This window comes from Phocoena sinus, chromosome 8, assembly GCF_008692025.1.
Source record: "Phocoena sinus isolate mPhoSin1 chromosome 8, mPhoSin1.pri, whole genome shotgun sequence".
Classification (NCBI taxonomy): Eukaryota; Metazoa; Chordata; class Mammalia; order Artiodactyla; family Phocoenidae; genus Phocoena; species Phocoena sinus.
This window is the reverse complement of record NC_045770.1, coordinates 75,054,475-75,078,572: the sequence shown is the minus strand read 5'-3', so window position 1 is coordinate 75,078,572 and position 24,098 is coordinate 75,054,475. Positions and strand designations below refer to the sequence as shown.

Here is a 24,098-nt window from a genome sequence, read left to right as displayed (position 1 = left end):
TTGGCAGGCGGACTCTCAACTACTGCGCCACCAGGGAAGCCCCTGAAACGATTACATTTTTGATCAGTTGTTTGGATTTTGTGAAAGGTATAAGGTCTTGAAGGGGAAGAACTCCATCTGTTAACTTCCTCTGTTCAGCAGTTAACAGAACTGCAAGCAGAAAAGTGATTAAAGGAGACCTTGCAAAGATGACAGCAGTGGTAATAGCAACAGTAATAAGGTTAATTTGACTCTGTCATATTTGTGCATCAATCCAAAGCTTATAATCCTTAAATATTACGATATCCCATTTAAATCTAATAATATATGTGCATTATTATCCACATTTTTTTGTATTCACAGGAGAAGGCTCAGAGAGGTACAGTGACTTTTGTATTACAAGAGCCGAGATTTAAACTAAATTTTCTAAGTCCCTCAATATTTCCTCTTCTCCCACAGCTGTATCTTAAACTGTGAAAAATTCCAGCAAGTCATCATGGTTTCCTTCAGAAAGAACTAAAAGCCACAGACTACAGACCCAGGCTTTGTCCTCTGAGTGCCCCAGTTTCTGTATAATAGTTCTAAAACCCTGCACTGCCTAATCCCTGCCCTGATCCCTGAATTGCAGAGGGAGGAAATTTGAAAACTGATGAGTTTAACCAATGAGGGGTCATATCTTAACACTGGGAGCTGAACAGACTACCAAAGCAGGCTGCCCCTCCTGCAAAGGTCCAGATGGATGGAGGGCATGGCTGAAAGCTGCTTACCAATACAGGACTCCCCGGACAGTGAATAGGTCCCATCGTCATGGAAACCGCTTCTGCACTCACAGTGGTACCACCCTGGCAGGTTAACGCAGCGGGAATGGTTGTGGCACTCAATGATCCCCTCTGTACATTCATCAATATCTGCCTCAGAGAAAAACACAAGCCCACCAGGACATTAATTTCTTTTGACACCAACCTTTCAATAAACACCTAAAACATGCTCACGTCAACATATCAATTAAAACTGGTTAGTCACCTAAAAGAAAGTTACAGGAAAAACTGTATCCCATCTTTTTTTTTCTAGAATCCAAACAAACAAACTGAAAGCTTCGTTTTTTGGGTGATTTCTCATAAATTGAACAACGCATGAGAACTGATGGTCATGAAGACACTCCTAACGGCACATGCTGTGTTCGTTTCTGGATCACCAGAAACTAAATCAAGGATGTTTGGCACACTTTTGTTATTCAGAGTATATGACTCTTCTCTGCTTCAATGATTTCAGTATAGTAATCCCAGATATTATTTGGTATTCTCTGAAAATACCTGTGAACAAATAAGTTCAGGAAACTCTAGGTTAAATAGTGTTACACTAATGTTTTATAGATTTCAGTCTCAGAGACTTATCATATTTATATGCCCTGCAAAACTTAGCAGAATCATAATATGCACTGTTTCCCAAATTTATTTGGCTGAGAAATGCTTTTTCTTTGGATAATATCTTGTGAAACTAAGTTTTGGGGGAGCACGGTTTGAGAACCACTGTTCTAATTCTTTCTAAAACTGCTGATTCACTTAAGGACTTGATTTGTGATAGTCAATCAGAGCTCCTCATTCTTCAGTCGTGCGTGATGAAAAGAAGTTTTCTGGGCTCTGTTTGCTCTAGAATCTGGCTTCTTAGAATCAGCAAATGCCTGGATTCTCTAGCCCAAAGGCTTGCCTCTGAGCTGAAGGAAAATGACACCACTGCAGAAAGATGAGCTGTCAGTCGTCATGCCAGGCTCAGCTCATCTTACAGAATCTCTCCAGGTAATTATTTCTTGGAATATAGCCATTGAGGGCTGGGAATCCGCCCCTAGTCCTCCTAGAAACACCTGAACTACAGCGGTCTTATACAAATAGAAATTTAATTAATACTCAGATATAACACATAATGGATACAACGCACTTCAGAGTCCTGTTCAGCAGTGCCGTGCTGTAGGCATCAACTACCAGTGTATCTATTACGCTGAAAAGTCCCGATTTGTGCACAAGGCTGTGAACGTAGTTTGAAACCTGCCAGTCTCATCTCATAGCATTCCAGCCACGTAAAGAGAGGAAAGCTCTTTATTCTGGGCAACTCCATCCTGGCCTTTTTCTGCCAACTGCCATCTTCTTCCTTTACGGCTGTGTCATTAAGTTCATGCAGTCCTTTGACATACAGCATCCCTCAGCTTTCTAAATGCAATCAGGCCACAGGACCTAGTGCTTCTATAGCACCTTCAGCTATAGCAGTCAGGTTGTGTGTGCATTTATTATAAATCTCCAAACAATAAAATTTCAACAACCATGTTTTCATTTCTGAAATTTTACAGGTGTGTGGTTCAGTGGGAAACACCTTGAATCACTAAAATGTTCATAAATTGAAACAGAGAAGTGACTTGAGGCCATGTCTCACAGAGGGGAAGGACCGGGCCCTAAGTTATGAAGTCAGTTTGGTTATTTCTAAATATAGGTCACCAAGAGGAACAGACATAACTAGAAGACTGATTTTCAGAGATAACTTCTCTATGAGAGGCTGAAAGATAACTCTCTGTAACAAAGCAGCAACAAGTTTTGCCTCAGACATTTATTTCCACAGCTTCCAGAAAGTCTGTCATGATTCCTCACAGACCCTGTGATTTCTAGACTAATGACAATATTTAGGTAACAACCATCTAGCCACAGTTAGTGTCAGGAAACCAGGACATACAAAAGCAAAACTTCTCAAATAACCATAGAAATCATATGTCCTGGTTGGTCTCATTGTCACCTGCTGCCTCTTTCACTCTCAAAACCAACTCAGTTTGGAGGATAAATTATCTGAACATCTTACAAATAATTCCTCCTGCTCTCAATTCTACAGGAAATTTCTAGGAGGAGTGGGAATACTGAATGATGTGCAAATATTTTTTTTTCAAGTCACAGATATTTTTATTCCCAAAATGAAATAAGAGAAACTAGCAAAAGCTTCCACGATCCAGCAGGATATAAGTTATCTGTGTAGCATGGGAAACTCATAGGGAGTGAATACAACCAGTCAAATTATACATCTGCAATTACCCCAGAGACACTGGGGTATTCCTGGCTTATACTGAAAATTAGAAAAGTAGTGGAGGTGTTCCTTGCCTGGGAGCTGCACTGCACACAGCAGATTCTGGGGCTTCACTGGGAATAACCAGGGCTCATCACACACTAGCACCTGCAAACAAGGCTGCACATTTCTATTTCATGGGCCAGGTCTATAACTGAAGCCAACAGTTTCATTTTATATGAGACCAGGCTGTACTTGAGAGGTGCTTATATTTTCATCGTGTTCGTAAAACTGGCTATTTTTTCTGTATAGTCGCAGTAGTATTAAAAGCAACAACCAGATACCCAAATACAGAAAACACGTGGAGGCTTTTCAGTGATACTTGGGGACTTTAAAAACTGTTAAATGGCTTGTGGCTGCCTTTGTCCTAAGAGATTTGTTTCTCCCAGTCAGCACTTGCTACAGGCAAACAAACAAGACAGATGCTCTGTGAGTTCACCATGGAATCCGGCCCCCTGTCTCAAGGAATTCTGATAAATCACAGTGAGCCTGGGTGCATCACATGGTGTCAGACATTGCAAAGGAAACAGACAAATGAGAAAATCATTTTTCCTTCCTATAACAAATCCTAGGATTTTGTTTAAATCTCAGTTTAATCCAGCACAGTCCTGAAAATGTAGCAGAGGAAACAAGAGATGTTGGAGGATTCTTGAGAGTGGAACCTATAGTATTCACTTTTATATCCAAGTGTCTGCTACATAATGAATCAGATGATAGCCCAGGTCAAATAGCTAACATATGGCGAAACCAGGTTCAGAATGAGCTAGAACCCGTACTTGTCACTCTTCTATCACATCATGTCATTGATGAATGGAGAAAGGAAGATTTACACCAAGATAATGTATCTATTCAATTCTCTAAATATTGGCTGAGCTGAAAATACATGTCAAGGATGCTATTTGTATCGTGGCAGTTGCAAAACAGATGCAAAAGTGAAGAAGATGTGATTCCTGAAACCCAGGAGCTCTCAAACAAGAGGAAGAGGTATATAACACACACACTCATCCTTCAAACCCTAACTGATATCACCTACTCCAACTCCTCCAGACATACAGGTCCTCCCTCCCTAATGCCTCACTATGTACACACACATCTATTTAAGCACAGCAGTATTTCCCTTTTGTGTCCATCCCTCAAATGCAGACTTTCCAAGAATAGAGACAACATCTTAGGTTTACATTTCTTGGAATAATAAGTGAATGTCAAGCAATATGAAAGCACCCAGTACAAGTCTGTGGGAATGAATGAATGAAAAAATAAATGACATTGGACCGAACATAAGGAACAATGAAAAAGTGCTGTAATAGAGACTCAAAGTACCACAAGAGTTCCTGCTATTTGCAAATCACAAAGATACAATGTCAATTCGCAAAATTAAATATTATGGGGTTAGTTCGTCTTTATATCTTATTTACCTAAAAGACACTTTATAGTGTCTAAAAGACACTATATAGTTTTTAAGACTTTGCTTCTGAGTCTAATCTTTAGAGATTTTAAGGCAACAAAAGACACACAGTTAAAGTTGCCTTCAATCAAGAATCCTACTTGTACTTTGAGTTTTTTATTCAGCATGAAAAACAGAGGACGACCCAAGGTTTTACCATAGGATGTGTCCTAAACAACACGTTTAACCCTATTTGGAATGTACAGTGAATTTGCTATCAAAAGTCATTGGCAAACACATCCTTGGATTCTTGCAAAATTCTAGTTTCTTGACTTGGATGAATCTCTTCCTTCATCTGATCTCCTCTCTCTCAGATTTGCTATTTGAAAATTTACAAAATAAAGTTGTTCTCAAAGTTTATTTCCAAGGAGATACTTTTGTATTTCATATTAATTGGTTAAAGTTCACAGTGAAATAGTTGATTGTATCTTTTCTAGGGATTTGTAGGTTGAGCCATGAGAAAAACTTTTGATGCTTTCATTCATTCAACAAAAGTTTATTGAGCATACTTGTATGAAGCTATATTCCACCCTATGATAAAGAGATGAAAAAGATAAGGTCTCTGTACTCCAGACACTTAAGAGTCTATCAGTGCAACTGGAATGTAAACACATAACGATGGTTGAGAACACTGGCTTTGCACACAAATACGACTTCAAACTCCTGCCCAACAACACACTAGTATATTGTTTAGAATTTTCCAAATTTTTGCTTTCTGAACTGTAGATCATGAATAACAAAATCAAACTTCATAGATGTGATGAACAAAAAACACCCTTAAGCAAAATCTACTGTTTCCCCTATTGTATAGGATATTAACTTTGGACTCTATATTACTGCTTAAAAATAAAAGACAGAAAAAAATTAATATTACCTTGTAACCAGGTCACTGGTTAGGACTGAGAGACGATTTCTGGATCTTTAAAAATGTTCATTTGCATTTTAAAAAATTTATATATTTTTAATCATTTTTTTAGCATCTTTATTGGAGTATAATTGCTTAACAATGGTGTGTTAGTTTCTGCTTTATAACAAAGTGAATCAGCTATACATATACATACATCCCCATATCTCCTCCCTCTTGCGTCTCCCTCCCACCCTCCCTATCCCACCCCTCTAGGTGGTCACAAAGCACCGAGCTGATCTCCCTGTGCTATGTGGCTGCTCCCCACTAGCTATCTATTTTACATTTGGTAGTGTATATATGTCCATGCTACTCTCTCACTTCGTCCCAGCTTACCCTTCCCCCTCCCTGTGCCCTCAAGTCCATTCTCTATGTCTGCATCTTTATTCCTGCCCTGCCCTCAGGTTCTTCAGAAGCATTTTTTTTTAGAGTCCATATATATGTGTTAACATATGGTATTTGTTTTTCTCTTTCTGACTTACTTCACTCTGTATGACAGACTCTAGGTCCATCCACCTCACTACAAATATCTCAATTTCGTTTCTTTTTTATGGCTGAGTAATATTCCATCGTATATATGTGCCACATCTTTATCCATCCACCTGTTGATGGACACGTAGGTTACCTCCATGTCCTGGCTACTGTAAACAGTGCTGCAATGAACACTGTGGTACATGACTCTTTTTGAATTATGGTATGGAAACGTCTATTTAGGTCTTCTGCCCATGTTTGGATTGGGTTGTTTGTTTTTTTGATATTGAGCTGCATGAGCTGCTTGTAATTTTTGGAGATTAATCCTTTGTCAGTTGCTTCATTTGCAAATATTTTATCCCATTCTGAGGGTTGTCTTTTGGTCTTGTTTATGGTTTCCTTTGCTGTGCAAAAGCTTTGAAGTTTCATTAGGTCCCATTTGTTTATTCTTGTTTTTATTTCCATTTCTCTAGGAGGTGGGTCAAAAAGGATCTTGCTGTGATTTATGTCATAGAGTGTTCTGCCTATGTTTCCCTCTAAGAGTTTTATAGTGTCTGGCCTTACATTAGGTATTTAATCCATTTTGAGTTTATTTTTGTGTATGGTGTTAGGGAGTGTTCTAATTTCATTCTTTTACATGGAGCTGTCCAGTTTTCCCAGCACCACTTACTGAAGAGGCTGTCTCTTCTCCATTGTATATTCTTGCCTCCTTTATCAAAATAAGGTGACCATATGTGCATGGCTTTATCTCTGGGCTTTCTATCCTGTTCCATTGATCTATAGTTCTGTTTCTGTGCCAGTACCATACTGTCTTGATGACTGTAGCTTCGTAGTATAGTCTGAAGTCCGGGAGCCTGATTCCCCCAGCTCTGTTTTACTTTCTCAAGATTGCTTTGGCTATTCGGGGTCTCTTGTGTTTCCATACAAATTGGGAAATGTTTTGTTCTAGTTCTGTGAAAAATGCCATTGGTAGTTTGATAGGGATTGCATTGAATCTGTAGATTGCTTTGTGTGGTATAGTCATTTTTCACAATGTTGATTCTTCCAATCCAAGAACATGGTATACCTCTCCACTTACCTCAACCTAATAAAGGCCACATATGACAAACCCACAGCCAACATTGTTCTCAATGGTGAAAAACTGAAACCATTTCCTCTAAGATCAGGAACAAGACAAGGTTGTCCACCCTCACCACTATTATTCAACATAGTTTTGGAACTTTTAGCCACAGCAGTCAGAGAAGACAAATAAAAGGAGCCCAAATCAGAAAAGAAGAAGTAAAGCTGTCACTGTTTGCAGATGACATGATACTATACATAGAGAATCCTAAAGATGCTACTGGAAAACTACTAGAGCTCATCAATGAATTTGGTAAAGTAGCAGGATACAAAATCAATGCACAGAAACCTCTTGCATTCCTATACACTAATGACGAAAAATCTGAAAGAGAAATTAAGGAAACATTCCCATTTACCATTGCAACAAAAAGAATAAAATACCTAGGAATAAACCTACCTAAGGAGACAGAAGACCTATATGCAGAAAACTGTAAGACACTGATGTTCATTTGTATTTTGAGACGATTGTAATATTGCAAAACATTCAGTGATAGAATCTATGAATCTATAATATATACCCCATAAAACTGGATTCTCTCCTCCCAAAAAACGTTACATGACTTTAAGGAAGTAAAGCAATACCATAAATTGCCACAAGTACAGTGAACACAAACCTGATTATTATCTAATATTTGCTGAGTTCCAGGACTCTACTGAACATAGCACACATTGGAATACTTGAGGGAAACTAAAAAGACAAATAAATGAAAAATAGAGGTTCTGTGGAAAGGCAAATCAAAACTACATGGAGGTATCACCTCACACTGGTCAGAATGGCCATCATCAAAAAGTCTACAAATAATAAATGTTGGAGACGGTGTGGACAAAAGGGCACCCTCTTGCACTGTTGGTGGGAATGTAAATTGATCCAGCCACTATGGAAAATAGTGTGGATATCCAGCAGTCCCACTCCTGGTCATATATCCAGAGAAAACTTTAATTCGAAAAGATACATGAACCCCAATGCTCATAGCAGCACTACAATAGCCAAGACATGGAAACAACCTAAGTGTCCATCAACAGATGAATGGATAAAGAAGAGGTGGTGTGTGTGTGTGTGTGTATGTGTGTGTGTTTGTGTGTATATATATATAAAGTGGAATACTACTCAGCCACAAATAAGAATGAAATAACGCCATTTGCAGCAACATGGATGGACCTAGAGATTATCATACTAAGTGAAGTCAGAGAAAGACAAATGTTATATAGTACTACTTATATGTAGAATCTAAAAAAAATGATACAAATGAACTTATTTACAAAACAGAAAGAGACTCACACACGTAGAAGATACGCTTATGGTTATCAAAGGGGAAAGGTCAGGGGAGGGATAAACCAGGAGCTCGGGATTAACAGATACAAACTACTATAGATAAAATAGATAAATGACAAGGACCTACTGTATAGCACAGGGAAGTGTATTCATATCTTGTATAACCTGTAATGGAAAGGAATCTGTAAAAGAATATATGTGTGTGTGCACGTGTGTGTGTGTGTGTGTGTGTGTGTGTGTGTGTGTGTGTGTGTGCGTGTGTACCCACTGAATCACGTTGCGGTACACCAGAAACTAACACAACATAGTAAACCAACTATACTTGAATTAAAAAAAAGAAAAGAAAAAGAAAGGCTCTGTGGTAAAAACAGTCTAGCTCTTCCATCTTTTCTTCTTGGGCTCCCAAGGGTGTGTCCTGAACATAGGTCCTTTACAGATGGGTGAGGCCTACATGTCTTTTGCAGATGGGTGAGGCTTTGTGACTAAGCTCTAGCTCTAAAGTTAGAAATAATGTAATTCCAATATGGCCCACAAAAATATCTCATATGAACCTCCATGCTATTTCCACCTTCCCACTGGAGGCTAATGTATAAGGAAACTTGGAAGCCACAGGTTGAAAATGGCAGAGCCTTTGTCTGTCTGGCTCCATGCGTGACTAAGTGGAACAGAGCCCTTCCACAGACCTGAAACTGTCAGGGACTCTGTATGTGAGCACAGATATGTTTCTATCTTATTGAGCCATTATACGTTTTGGGGCTGCTTTATTGCTACAGCCAGCGTTTCCTAACTGTTTTGATAGAGCCCTTTCCACATTAAGGGGAAAGACTGTGCTAAGGTCAGAAGCATGCAGACACAATCTCTAAAAAAAAAAAAAAAAAAAAAAAAAAAAATAAGCAAACAAGAAAAAAACAGCACCTGTCAAGATTATGCAGGCAGCTACAGGGGAGGTTTTGTGCTGAAAACCGAGAATTGAGATAATGTGCAAATGAGACAAAGCTTTGTAGTCAAATATACCTGAGTTGAATCCTGGCTCTGTGATTTCCTAGTTCGAAGTCTCTGAGCAGGTTGTTTATCTTTTTTCAGCTTCAGTTTCCTTGGCTCTTAAAGGAGGAGGATATTACCTAGCTCTCATTGTTACCTTAACGATTGAATGAGAGCAATGTAAAGCTACTCCACCAAACTAGGCAGGCACTCATTAGGTCTGCAATCATTAACATTCTGTAATTTCTAATCCCCACTTGGTCATGGAGGAACTATGTGTGTCCAGGCCAAGACAGTCTAAGTCTCCAGGCTTCCATTCCTTTCATGTAAAAGGAAAGGACTGTGCTGTAGTACACCTCAGTCTTCTTCCAGCTTTAACTCCCTACAAGATGGCAGATCTGGGCTTTGGGCTGATGTCTTCATCTGCTACTAACCAGCTGAATGGTGTTATCAAGTTTAAGTGATCACTTTGTACCTCAGTTTCTTCATTATCTAATTTGCAATAACAAAAATAAATGTTTCGTCTGCCTCACAAACAAAGCTTCAATAAGGTATAAACAAGCTCTGGAAGTCAATTAACTGCTACACAGAATATATGGTGGTATCATTATTACTGTTTCTTCTTCGTAAGTGCTGATCAGCAACTAGGTTCAGTCCATTAAACTGAACGGTGCCTGCTATTAATAATAGCATCAGTGGCATTGGTGATATTGCTCTTCTCTGCCTTTTGTAAATCTCTTTCTTTACTGACTTGGCACAAGAGAGTTGTACCCTTCTAATTTTATCTCTGAAGTGCTTCTTTTTGTTTGACTATTCTCTGAACAAATCATTCCCAAATTCTTCTACAACGAATCAATTTATCCCACTTTAACTCTCCTCTCTAATCTGGAGGGTTTCTCATCTACGTCTCTATAATGTGACCTCTTACAAAAGTTCATACACACATTTACTATTGCCTATGAATAAGCTAATCTCAGAGGTCTCTTCATTTCAAACTCATTCTACCCAAAGCATTACTATAACATATATCTTTCTATGTATCAAACTCATTTTCCTCCCCAGTACTCCGTCTCAGCTCTCATTCCTCACAATCAACGAATAAAAGGTCAAAGTTGTTATAATGGCTTACAAAATCTCACATGATCTGCCTTCTCTTACTTCTTTGAGTTCATCAAACACTGTTCTTTTTGATTACACTGGCCAGGACAGCTACACTGACTTCCCAGCTACTCCTCAGGCATATCAGACATGCTCCAGCCGCTGCATATGTCGCCCACATAAGCTGTTCCTCTGTCTAGAATGTTCTCTCAGATATCTCCATGGCTTAATGTCTCAACCTCCAAGTCTATACTCAAATATCCATCCTCTCAGCAAGCCCTTTGCTAGGTTGTAAGCCCATGAGGTGACATGAGGACAGAGCAGGACCTGGAATTCAGTGGCACAAAAGGAATATTTTCTGGGTGAGGGAAAGTCAGAGGAAGGGAAGGGAGATGCATTGAAACTTCTTCCTTTGACATGGTTTAAAAATCTGTTTTGCATCCATTCGCTAGATCTGTTGCCAACACCACACTCAGTTCCTCATTTTCTCAGACCTGAATGAGTGCAGTATCTCCTGGCTGGTCTTTCCACCACTGTCTTCTCCAATTCATAGGAGATGTTCCCAAATCTAATTCCCAAGGCTGATGTTCCCAAATCTAATTGCTCAGAAAATTTTAATTAAAATAACACTAGCTATTCTGGCACTCGATAGCTAATTCAGCTTGAGTAAGTCACTTTCCAACTCAATACATTAACTCTTTTATTTTTACAATAAGCAAAGATTTAACTATATCAGTGTTTTTCAACTAGTACTCAACAGAGCACTAGGTTTCCATGGAGGTTCTCTTAGGCAAACCAGCTGAATCTCCAGACGGACCCACCTGGAGTGGCCATTGAGCAAGTTATACATTTCTGTAGTATAGATCTATTAAAGTTTCACTGGTGATGCCCATTGATAATTAAACAAACAAACAAACAAAACCATTGAACTAGGTCATATTCACTCCCAGTCTGAAATTTCTGTGATTCTGTGATTTTATTATATCCGGCTCTTCTAGTACTTACAAATGATCGTTATTATAAAAACCTCCCACCAGGCAAAGAGTCAATAATCTGACCTCACTTTGCCTATCAATTCTCTTTCATTTCTCAGAATTCTTCAGCACAAAACCGTGGCACACTCTGGCCTGGTTACCTTAGTATCCACATATTCTATGTGCAATTTCATTTCATGCTTCCCACTCTGTAAGTGACTGTTTTTTTTTTTAAGTTAAAATCCAAGCACAAATTTTAATCCCACAAAAAAATCCTCTTTCTTTCCTCTGAATTCCTACAGTGTTTAACAGTTCTATCAGCTGAATTCCTACTGTGCTCTTTAACACAGTTCTGCTACCCTATTTAACTTATATCCACTCTATTTTAGAATATTCTGTGTTTCTTGCTATAGTTTCTCTCTTACCAAATAGGATTTTTGAACTTCTACCTATTAATAATTTACTGTATGTCAGGCCCTCCAACAAGTGCTTTATATTCACTACTTCATCTGGTTCTCAGAATGGCTCTGACATAATCTGAATTACCTTAAACAGCTGGCTCTGACATAATCTGAATTACCTTAAACAGAAAATGGGGGCTTAGATGTTTAAATCATGTGCCCATAGTAAAGCATCTGGAAAGTGGCGGAGAGATTTAAACCAAGGTCTACTTGACTCCAGAATATACCCATTAACCCATACAGCCTCCTGCATATTTTGGAGGAAGAAGGAACTTCTTTTTTAGCATCACCTGTGGCTAAGCGCCATTTCAGGCCTAAAGATGATCTAACATCGTTAGCAACAGACATGCAGGTGAAAGAGCTGAGTATAGACTTCAGCCAATGCTACTACAGAGGAGACAGAAATTAGAGTCTGAGGCTAACCAAGTTAACTGCCTGCTATAATGAAAATAAGCACCCTTCAGAGGAAAATTCTACCTCTACTAAGTAGGAACATAATTATCCAATACACAATAAAAAAATTATACATCTTAAGAAATAAGAAAATGTGACCATGCTAAAGAGAAAAAGCAGATAATAGAAACTAACCCCACTCTTACCCAGATGTTGGATAAAGTAGACAGAACTTTAAAGAAACACAGAAATATGTTCAAGGACTGAAATTAAAAGATACTGAGTTGAAAAATAAATAGACTTCTACTTTTATTGAAAATTGAATAACAGGGACTGGACTTACCTTCCCACCCAAAATAACAAGAACAATCCAAACAATATATATGAACAAAATGGTTTTTAAGATATTGGAAATTAGGCAGTTAAGAAGAATGATCCCTGAGAGACATAAAACACATGAGAAGAGTCCTGCAATTGCCCTAGTCTGCTACCTTAAGAGAGGTTCAGACCTGGTAGAAGGGGGAGGAGCACAAGAGGAGCCCAGTGGACTACCTGGTTTAAGGATATGGAGCTAAGGGTATGGAGAGAACAAGATAGCTAGAGTTTGCAGAGCAGAGTAGTGGAGGGGCAAGAGCTGCACAGAGAGAACTCTGGAGTCCTGCAGGGTGTCCCATTCACGTATTCAGCAGAGTACTGATCAGAAAATGAGTGTCATCAAACTACTCAAAGCTGGAGAAAGACAATCAGAATGGATTAGAGGCAACAGTATCTGGTGGTCACCTAGGGAGGGAACTAGTGCATGCTTCCACAAGCCAGACTGAAAATTCTCATAATTCATTGAGTAGTACTGGATAGAGTACACAAAAAGGTCTTGCCTCAGTACTGTAGAATAATTAGCCCTGTATTAAACACAGCATTGGCCTCAACTAATAATCTTAAAAGCAAGACCCAAAAGGATATAATTGTATATAAGTATCTTAACTGTGTCCCAGAAGAAAGCTCAGGAATATTTATAGGAATACAAAAATATCCAGGATCCAAAAGGTAAAATCAATATTGACTGGCATTCAAACAAAGATTATTAGGATGTCTGGAAAAAAAATCTAACTCAAAATGAAGAGGAAAGAAACCATTTGATATCAAAACAAAACCGACACAGGTGTTAGAATATAGGACATTAAAACAGTTACTATAACTGTATTCATGTTAAAAGAGTTAATAGAGACAGGAAAAGAGTTTATATATATTAACTGTATATTATAGATAGAATATATAATATTATATATATGTATATATATATATACATATATATATATATAGATACACACACACACACACACACACACACCATCTGCATGCATGTATCTCCAAATCAAGCTAATAAGAGATAAAAGCTACAATGTATGAGACGAGAAATACACTGTATGAGGCTACTGGCAGATTAGAAAAGAAAAGATTAGTGAACTTTAAGACATAGAAATAGAAACTATCCAAAACAAAATATAAATAAAAAATAGACTTTAAAAAAATAAAAAGAGAATCAAACTACAGGAGAAAATCAAGTTATCTAATATATGTGTAACTGAAGTCCCTGAATAAGGAGCAGGAAGACAGGAAAAATACTTGAATATTAGCCAAAAAGATTCCAAAGGCATTGAGAACTATAAGCAAATAGAATCAAGAAGCTCACTGAGCCCCAGGTGCAAGAGACATGAAGAAGAAAACATGAAGGCACATCATAAGGAAACTTCCTCCAAACAGTGATAAAGTAAAAAAGTCTTAAAAAGTACTCAAAGAAAAAAAAAATGATATGTTACATGCAGAGGAACAAAGATAAGAATGTCACCAGATCTCTTTTGTGAAACAATGCAAGTGAAAAAGACAGTGAAGTAATGGCTTTAAAAGCATAGAATGAAAAAAAAAAAAACCTGTCAATTTAGGATTCTATACATAGCAAAAATAAATTTCATAGATGAACTGAAATAAAGACCTTTCAGAAATATAAAAGCTGCAAGATATCACAGCTAGCCTTTCAGTACTACATGACATTTTAAAGGGAGTCCTTCAGGCACAAGGAAAATGATAATAGATGAAAATATGGATGCACACAGAAGAACGAAGAATACTGGAAAAGGTGTCTGCATTGTAAAATTATTTTCTTTATTATTTTTAGCAAAAAATTTAAATTTTAAAATTATTTTCTTATTATTTAAATATCTTTAAATTATTTTTGACTATTAAAAAAAACAACGTATTTGGAAGTTTCAAACACATGTGAAATAAAATGTACAACAACAGCATAAAGTCCAACAGGGAAGAAATGGAAGTGTATTACTGTAAGGTTCTTATATGTAAGGCAGTATAATAGCACTTAAAGGTAGCCTATGATAAGTTAAAGGTTATACTACAAATACAAAAGCAGCCAGTAGAGTAACAAAATAAAGATTGATAACTAATAAGGAAACAAGATAAAATACAATCCTATAAAACACTCATTGCAAAAATGGACATAAAAAGTAGACAGGGAACAAAGAACACATGGGACAAATAGAAAACAAATAGCAAGATGAGAGACTTTAGCCATATCAATAATCACACTAAGTGTGAATGGTTTATATATCCAGAAGTCTAGATGCAATAAAACTATTTTTCAAAAATGATGGTAATATAAATATATTTTCAGATAAACTAAAACAGAGGATCATAGCAAGCTGACTGGCACTACAAGAAACACTGAAGGAAGTTCTTAAGGGTGAAGGAAAAAGAAATTAGATGGTATCTCAGATCCAGTGGAAGAAATGAAGCACATTACCAATAATAAATATAGGTGAAGATATATAAACTATATGGATTATCTCTGTTTTAGTCTCTTAACTTCTTTAAAATACAAATAACTTTAAATCAAAAATTATGTCACTGTTGTAGGACTCAGAACGTATGCAGATGTAACAAATGACAACAATAGCAAAAGGAGAGGTGGGTGGTAAAGTGGAACCATACTCAAGTATTAAAATATTAATTCGAAGTAGTCTGTGAAAAACGGAACTATACTGATCTAGCAAAACAGGAGCCAAAGTAGACTGAAAATAAAAATAATTAAAAAAAAGCAAAAAACCTAATAAAATAAAGTATTTGATTAACCCCAAAGAAGGCATCAATAAAGGGAAAAGAGGAATTAAAAAAATCAGACAAATAGAAAAGAAACTGAAAAATGGTAAACCCAAATCCAACCATATCAATATTTGTATTAAATGTGTATGTGTGTGTGTGTGTGTGTGTGTGTGTGTGTGTGTGTGTGTGTATCTCACGCAGCTAAAGGCAAAGGTTACCAGACTAGATAAAAAAGCAAGATCGAATTATATATTGTCTTCAAGGGCTGCACTATAAATACAAAAATACAAGCAATTTAGAAGAAAAGATATAATGTGTACACATGAATGTTAAGAAAGCTGGAATACGTATTATTTTTCAGCTTAATTAAGGGATACTTGGCAAATAAAATTGTAAAATATTTAAAGTGTACAACACGATAATTTGATATATGTATACATTGTTAAAGGTTGGAATAGCTATATTTATATCAGAAAAAAATAGGCTTGAAGATAAGAAAACTTAGCAAAGATAAAGGCATCTCCTAAAAGAGTTCATCAGGAAGATATAACAATCCTAAATACTGAAAGTTCTTAATAGCAAAGCTTCAAAATATATCAAACAAAGCCAAAGAACTAAAGGGGAAAACACACAAATCCAGAAATTTTAACACCCATATTTCGGTAATTCATAGAATAACTAGACAGAAAAAAATCAGTAAGAATGTAGAAGACCTAAACAAGACTTATTGACATTTACTGAAATGACACCCAGTTACTTCAGCATACGTATTTTTTTTTGCGAGTGCACATGAAAAGTTGATCAAGATAAAACAAATGCTGGTTCATTAAACAATCTCTAAAAAGTTAAAAAGACTGAATTCTTACAGGGTATGTTCTCTGACCTTCAGAATTAAATGAGAAGTCAAATAACAATAAGATATCTAGAAAAAGTAAACATATTAGGAAACTACACCACCTCCAAAAGCCCATGGATTAAAAAAGAAATTACGGGAAAATATGAAATATGATGAATGATAATAAAAATACAACATGTTAAAATTGGCGGGAATCAGCTACAGCAACGCCTGGAAACAAATGTTTGGCTGTAATGCGCTTACTAGAAAAAAGAAAAGTTTAAGACCGGTGATCTAACTTTCCACTGTAAGAAACCAGTAAAAGACAGGCAAACAGATTTTTACACTATATCTGGTCCTGCCACGGGGCTGGAGTATGTGAGGTAGCGTCAGTGTCGACATCAAGGCCTCTCAAAGACTCTATTAAAATAGAAGGCGTATTTCTTAACATAACCTGAAGCAGAAGCGCCAAATGTACATTTTTGATGCTGAGAACCAGAGGAAATACAAAAATATGATTCTGAACAACAAAATGAAAGAAAGAGTGAAGGGCAAAGGCTGGAGGAATAATTGTGAAGTACAGATCTAGGAGAACAGAAAGCAGTAATCGTGAGGTGGAAGGACCAGGTACGTGGAGAGAGGCCCAGGAATGAGTACTTGAATGGTAAGTTGATGCTGAAACACCTTTTAACCTTAGACCATCGGTTTCAGGTTATACTTTAATCTCGCTTAACAACTTCCAGCCCCAAATAAACATACTGTCTCACCTAATCGAAACCGCCAGGGGTTCTAAACTATGGGATTCAGGTAACCAAACAGTATCATCAGGATTCAGACTCCTCCTCTTGTTACTCTGCTCTTCATTGTTCTAGCTTCACTTTAAACCAGAGCCTCTCCAGCCGTTCTAAGCTGTTCTAAATCCATCGAAAAGAGAGATTCTTTATCAACAGCACTGTCAAAAATCTAGGATTTGAGCATCGTTGGTCTCAACTTGGTCATCTGCTGAGTCCTGAAGTAATTACTGTGGCCACGTCTGGGTTACCAGCCCAGCCCTGGAGCAAAACGTAAACTCAGCTTCACCTGAGGTATCTGGACCTAAGAACTGAGTTCAAAACCAATCAAGGTTTTATTTTACAACTGCAGCATATCTGAGATGAATATACTGGCTCATGAACCCATCCTACTTTGGACAGTCTACAACTTTCCCTTAGGAATGCTTCTCAGTCTAAAGGGCACTTTCAATTCTCTATTCTCGTCTTAGCATCAGATCAAAGTTTCTGATATACGTGTCTGTTGTTAGCAAGAAGGTAAAGAAAGACGTCCAGTGTCATTCTATGAACTAAGTATAAAAGATTCCTCCGAGGATTTGGGGAAGATGGCGGAGTACACGTCACACTAGTAAAGGGGACATAATGTGTTCTGGCCAATTCCCTGGGAATCACTTCCTTCCATCATTATCATCATTGTCATTGTTGCTCATCATCATCACCGTTTACCGAGATCTTGTTTTGTAACCTGCATGCTGTTAACTACTCTAAATATGTTTTTGAATGCTTCTGTCAGTCTTATACACAGCAAGCATTTGCAGCTGACTCCTTGCCAACCATCCTCCCAGCCCGTTGTACCAGTCATTCATCTATTTGCTGTCAATTCAGTACCTACCTTTCCTCTGTTGACCCCGGAGAGTAGTATTCCTCAGACCCTTTTGTCAACTGGCTTTCAGCTAGGTGTGGCTGATTGGGGGCATTGGTGAGACTTAGGAGTGAGGGAGGAAGAGAGAAGCAGGACATTTCTTCCCATCCTCTCTACCTTTGGTAGCATCTCTGACAATGGCTATACCTTTCCAGCCCAAGCAGTGGGAGTGGCTCCTGCAATGCTAATCTCTAGGTCACTCCTGCTTCCCCCAATTGCTCATTAAGCTCTTCTAACACCTTTGTAAATAATTCACTCTATTAAACTACCTTCATTGAATTACCTGCTGAGGTTTTTGTTTTCCTGCTAGACTGTGACTGATTACACCACCTTCCATTCCCTTCTGGTAGAAGAACTTTGAGTTGTTTACATAAAGGGTAGTGGTTCCTTAATCTCAGAAAAGAGGAAGCCCATATCCCAGCCCCAGGGGTGGAACTACTCTTGATCTAAATAACAGGTTTTCAAAGAGTAATCCTCAAGCTAGCAGCATTAACTAGCAGTGAACACACTAGAAATGAAAATGATCAGGTCCTACCCCAGCATACTGAATCAGAAATTCCAGGGGTAGAACCCAGCGATTTGTATTTGAACAAGCTTACCAGAATCATTCTAACAACCATACTTTGAGAATCACAGGTCTATGATCATAATGCTATCCCTGTCGCCTTTCCCAGTGGTTTATCTAGATAAGGGCATGTGACCAAGTTCTGACTAATGAGAAGTAAGGGGAAGTCTGCTGGGGCTGGAAGTAAGAATGGGGTTGCCTCTCACGGTGAAATGACAGAATTCCTGGCATATCCATTCCATGTAACAGCCCTGACGGAGGACTTGACGATGGGGAGTGCAGCCATCTTGGTCCCATGAGAGAAAATCCAGTAAAATCACAGGCGCACCAAACTCGCCTTCTGAACTAACCCTGCAGCTACATAATGCCAGATGTATGTCATGAAACTTAATTCAGGATTTTATTATTAAGTCACAATTACTTGAGTGTTCTGTTACTTGCAGCCACAAGCAACAACTAACCAATAGAATACTTTTATCCCTCTTTTGTAGATAAGAAAACCAAGCTCAAAAGAGAGCAAATAATTTCTATAAAGCTAGCTAGTGCATGGTATTTGGTAAGATTTGAACTTGTTTTTGATTTTAAAACTTCAGTAGGCTAGTCTCCCTTTCAGTAGGTCACACTGTCACTGTTACCAAATTGCAGGTCTGCCTGACGTGACCAGGAAACTGAAATGGCTATGTTTTAACCTTTTCCCCTTATGCCATTCATTATACCTAATCCTAAGTATCTTTATGGCCTTAAGAATCCTTGGTTAAGACAGCAGAGAAACCATCCTGAACAATGCTTTATTTTCTTGCTTAAAAGGTGGAACACAAGTTGGTTTTTAATTTATTCCTGCAAGATGTTAAACCTATTCCTTTCAGAACAGATCCACGTTTTTCGTTGAGTATTCCAATAGTCTGCATTATTCATAGTGGAGGTATTTATGCAGACATGATAAATAAGATAATTTACCTCCAAATAAAACAGAGAGGCTTCAGGCTCCAATAAAAAATGAAATGTTTAAATAAGTCAATCCTTTAGAAAACTTCACCATATTTCTGTCACCATCTGATTACACCCAAAGAACAAATTCTTTTATATTGTTTAATGGCAGACAAGCAACCATAATAATGAAAAAGTTATTTGGGAAAAAAAGTAAAAGCCTTTATTTGTCAAATTCACAAAGTTTTGTAATTGGTGTTTTTGGAAGGGGAGAAAGAAAAGTGTCTTTTTTTTCTATTCCGTGAGTTGGAGAAGAAATTCAGAAGAGAAAATTCAAGCATACTGTTAAACAGATAGAAGGACGTGAATTTAAGATCTCTAAAGAACATCTATGCTGCTTTGTCTGGCTCTAGTGCCACAGTATCCTGGATGCATTTGGTCTGAAAATGTCTTTACTGGGCTGATGCTGTTCACAAAGGGTCCAGAGCCAGAGCTGGCCCTGTGAGTCAGCCTGAGAAGCTATGATCTGGAAAGCTGAGAGCTGGGACCAAGTAACTACGAGAGGAAACAAAGAAAATGAGTCATCTTGCTTCAAACAAACAACCATTCAACTTGAGAGTCCATTTAAGTATCTAGAGGTCTAGAGAAGACAGACTACTGATAGAGTAGATTACATGGGGTGAAAATCACTCAGAAATGGATTAGAGGATAATATCATTGTCTATGGTCATTTGTCATCTGTCCCTTTTCAGTGCCTATAGAGAAACAATAGCTCTTTCCAACTGTGTGGGTTAGCCATTGTAGTATTGGTAATAGCTAAGTTTGTCGAAATTCCACATGCTTAGAAATCACTGAGTCACAAGGGAACAGAGGAATGGAATTTTTATATGCTACCATATTCAAGGTCATACATTCCAAAGATTAACAGAATCCAGGCAGGCAAAATAAGTGAACGATGTAGCCCAGGCTTTAGTAAACTGGTGAGAGTACATGCCCTGCCTACTGGGAGCAGCTGTTACTTAGCTCCAGCCATGGTGGAATCCCAGCAAAGACCCACTCCTTCACTCGGTTGAAGGTTCACTGGTTAAGTCTGCCTGTAAAGTTAATTTTATTTTTTAAAAACACCAGTTAGGCCAACACTGGACAGGGCACAGAAAATAAGTTTTCATTGAATTCAAGCTCTCAGTTTGCAAACTCTGAGTCCAATGACCATCTAGTTATACAAAGGAAAATTGAGGCCCAATGAGAGAAGTAATTTATCTAAAGTCTCCTACCTAACAGCATGAATACACACACACACACACACACACACACACACACACACACACACACACACACAATCTGTCATGAGTCCAGAGATTAGGTGATGAAATGCAAAGAAGGAAGAGAATGAATATTTCTTCCATGTCTACTAAATGCCCAGAAGTATGACTTACTCTCTCCATTTTACACATAAGAAAAGCAAAAGTATAGGCCGTGTAGGATACTACATGACTAAGTTGAGATCCCAGTACAGGTCTGTCTAATGCCAAATACTCTGTTTCTCCTACTATGCAATACTGACTCTTTCTTCCACCTTCTTCTGTGAAATCATAAATACCACACGTAGCCTCTTCCCTTGAGGACCTCAGAGTCTGTTGAGGGAGCCAGACAAAGAAACAATCATCTCTCTGGGGGAAACTCAGTGCTACCTACCCAGAGAAACTCTAGCACTTCTGGGGGACACATCCAGAGCCAGGTCTGCAGGAAGATCATTACTCAGTTCAGTAGAGCTTCAGTTGCTGCTCCCCAACCTGCAGTGAACCGCCGTGGAGGTGTGAACGTACCCTCTGCAATGTCTAGAGGATGCTCTGGCTCCACACTCAAACTTAGATCATGGAGCTTCCTAAGACAGTCTTTTTGATGCAAAATGCTGTACCTTGCAGGCTTGACAACAATGGTGATCTCTCAGGGCAGGCTCAGCATGGAACCATATGCAACGTGCTATCACACTCAGTATCTTGTTTGACCCTCACACCCCACAGTGAATGGGGCACATTAAGTTTCAGATTTTCCCTTCAAACCTGGTGAAACTGAGACTCGGAAACTGCTCAAGGTGGGAAAGCCCCACTGAGGTCTTCTGCCTCCTGGGTCTATGTTCTTCGTAGCATAATATGCTAACTATTCAGGCATTTGGTGATAGAAAGGAGGTTAGTGGCAGGAAACAAGAGGAAGTTTCCTCCAGAGTGAATTAATTAACATGCTGCAATGGGATTTGATTCCTGTTGGTGATATATCTATTGGCTCCGTCTTCATCCATCCAGCTTTCACTTTTCTTGAGTCTCTTCTGTTTCAATAATTTTCAGTAAGCTATTCCCATTTGCCCTCTCCCACCCTTGTCCCCTGGAGTGCACCAGAGACTGATATCTTCAAAACTAAGGGCTGGGAGTTTGGGATCAGCAGATGTAAACTATTATATACAGGATGGATAAACAACAAGGTCTGACTGTATAGCACAGGGAACTATATTCAATCTCCTGTGATAAACTGTAACAGAAAAGAATATTTAAAAACAGAATGTCTATATGTGTATAACTGAGTCGCTTTGCTGAACAGCAGAGATTGGCACAGCATTGTAAATCAACTAGACTTCAATTAAAACAAATAAAATTTAAAAAAGAGAAGTAGAAACATAGCAGGCATAGAATACCACAGATTGTTTATACTGAAGGCCACATGAAGGTCCGTACTATAGAAATGAAGCAAATGTCTAAAGCATCATTAAAAACAAACAGGAGAGAGGAATTATCAAATAATTTAGGTGTCCACACATGATTGCCAAGGAAAAGTCAAGTCATCCTTCAGAATGTTTCACCAGTTTTTGGCTGCTTTACCTTTGGTCCTACTAAGAAGTTTCCTTCTAAGAAGGATTTTTTACCATCCGCTGCCATCACCACAAGCATTAGTATGGCTTTTTCATCACCTAACTCCTGGCTTCTCAACAGTAACACTGGCAAAGGAAGAACGAATACATTGAACATCAGGCTTCAACAAAATGGGACAGGACTGGACACTCTAAAAAGAATAGCTTCCCAATTCCTTAGGCAGGGATTTCCTGTCACAAAGAAAACAGCACAGTACCTGTGCCAGGTCTATTCCTGTGGCCTTAGAATACACGACCTACACAGTCAGGCCTGGGACCAGAAACAGTCCACACACATTGTATGGCTTTGCTTGGCACACACAGAGGTCTATTTAACAACTGGACCAGATACCAACATTAAGAATCTGGGGATTTCACATACAAATTTTAGATTACTGACATCTCTAAAAAAATGAATCTGGCAACCCTGGGCCCACGCTTCCACGTGACAACAATTGGTGGGACATGAGCAGTGGTTGCCGCCTTTAAATAGTACATGAATTTTCCACTGCAGAGCAGCCCACACCTGGTTCTTCTCATGCTGGCTGGACAGGTGTAGATACCTGGGTTTGTAACAGCTGCCAGAAGAGGCTGCCCTCGTGTTGACAAGGGCAACACGATCTCTCAACTTCTTGAATGGTGCACCTCTGATATTATAAATATTTTTTTAGCAACCCCAATATAAGCATTTTTACATACCAAACATACACAAAAGTTAAAATTAAAAATAAGGCAAATATTTAAATCAATTAGTAATATTAATGACATTGTTATTATTACTTTCACACAAATGTTTGTTCTCTCCAATGTATTATTTTTAACATTTGCAAAATGACAGAACGGGTTTGCTGATTCTTAGAGTCTCGCTTTTAATTATGAACTACTTTCTGTGCTAACTAAATGATGTTGCCAGGGCAACTGTTGGCAATTAAATCATTTGCAATTAAAGATTAGTCAAATTCTATGCCTTTATTTTTATAAGATAACAACTAATGCAAATAGAAATTTGAATATTTTAATGCCAAAGGATTGATGTGACTGTCCTGGGGCACATGCCTGGTGCTGCAGGCAGGGATGAATGTCCCATCACCATTCTTACACAGTCACCACAGACGACCAAATCAGGGCAGCTCAGACTCTAAGCCACAGGTTCTAGAGTCAACCAGAACCAGCTCGAACTCTGCCTCTGTCCCTTCCTGGTTATGGAACCAGGTATGATCTGTTTCAGTCCATGGAACTAAAATGGGGAAAATAATGGCTATATCAATGTGATATTTAAATGAGATAAAGCCTGCAAATTGTTGATCTCAGAAATCAAAGCCCATGCTCAGTAGCAGGTGACTCTTAGTTTCTTAAATCTTATTATTTCCACTCTGCTTAGTTTGTTTAACAACACGGTTATCTCGGATGGACTGAGAGTCACAGGCATCTCTTTGGGAAAACTTGCCACTTTTAAAATTTTTGTTTTTTTACTTCCTCTTTTTCCTAGCCTCTGCAGTCTGTTTATAAATATATAATTTCTTAAAATTGAAAAAGATGACTTTCTTTGATTCAATAGTAGAGAATTGGGTCATCATAATCTGGCAAAAGTTTTTTTTTCTACTTACCAATGCCCACCCCCAGAAACACACATATATACACGTTCACTAAGGAATGACTTCTTTGCAAAAGCCAAAGCCCATATTATTTCGGGGAAAAAGGGGAATACCCTTATTAATAATTGCTAACAGTCCACATTTGGCTTCTCTTCCCATTATTCAAGAATGTACTATTTCATAGGCATTAATTATTCCTGTGGTGTTGACTACAATTCATTGAGTAAAATGGTGATAGAGGAAAGAGGATTACAAGTCAGAACCTAACTGAACAG

At 38.2% G+C, this 24,098-nt stretch overlaps 1 protein-coding gene across 1 annotated transcript in view; it reads right to left on the bottom strand.

Annotated features, from left to right (window-relative positions):
- NELL1 (neural EGFL like 1) overlaps positions 1 to 24,098 on the bottom strand; it is an 891,542-nt gene that overhangs the window by 75,777 nt on the left and 791,667 nt on the right. Inside the window, 1 exon segment of the mRNA XM_032640327.1 lies at positions 747 to 887. Within this exon segment, the coding sequence (XP_032496218.1) occupies positions 747 to 887 (141 nt within the window).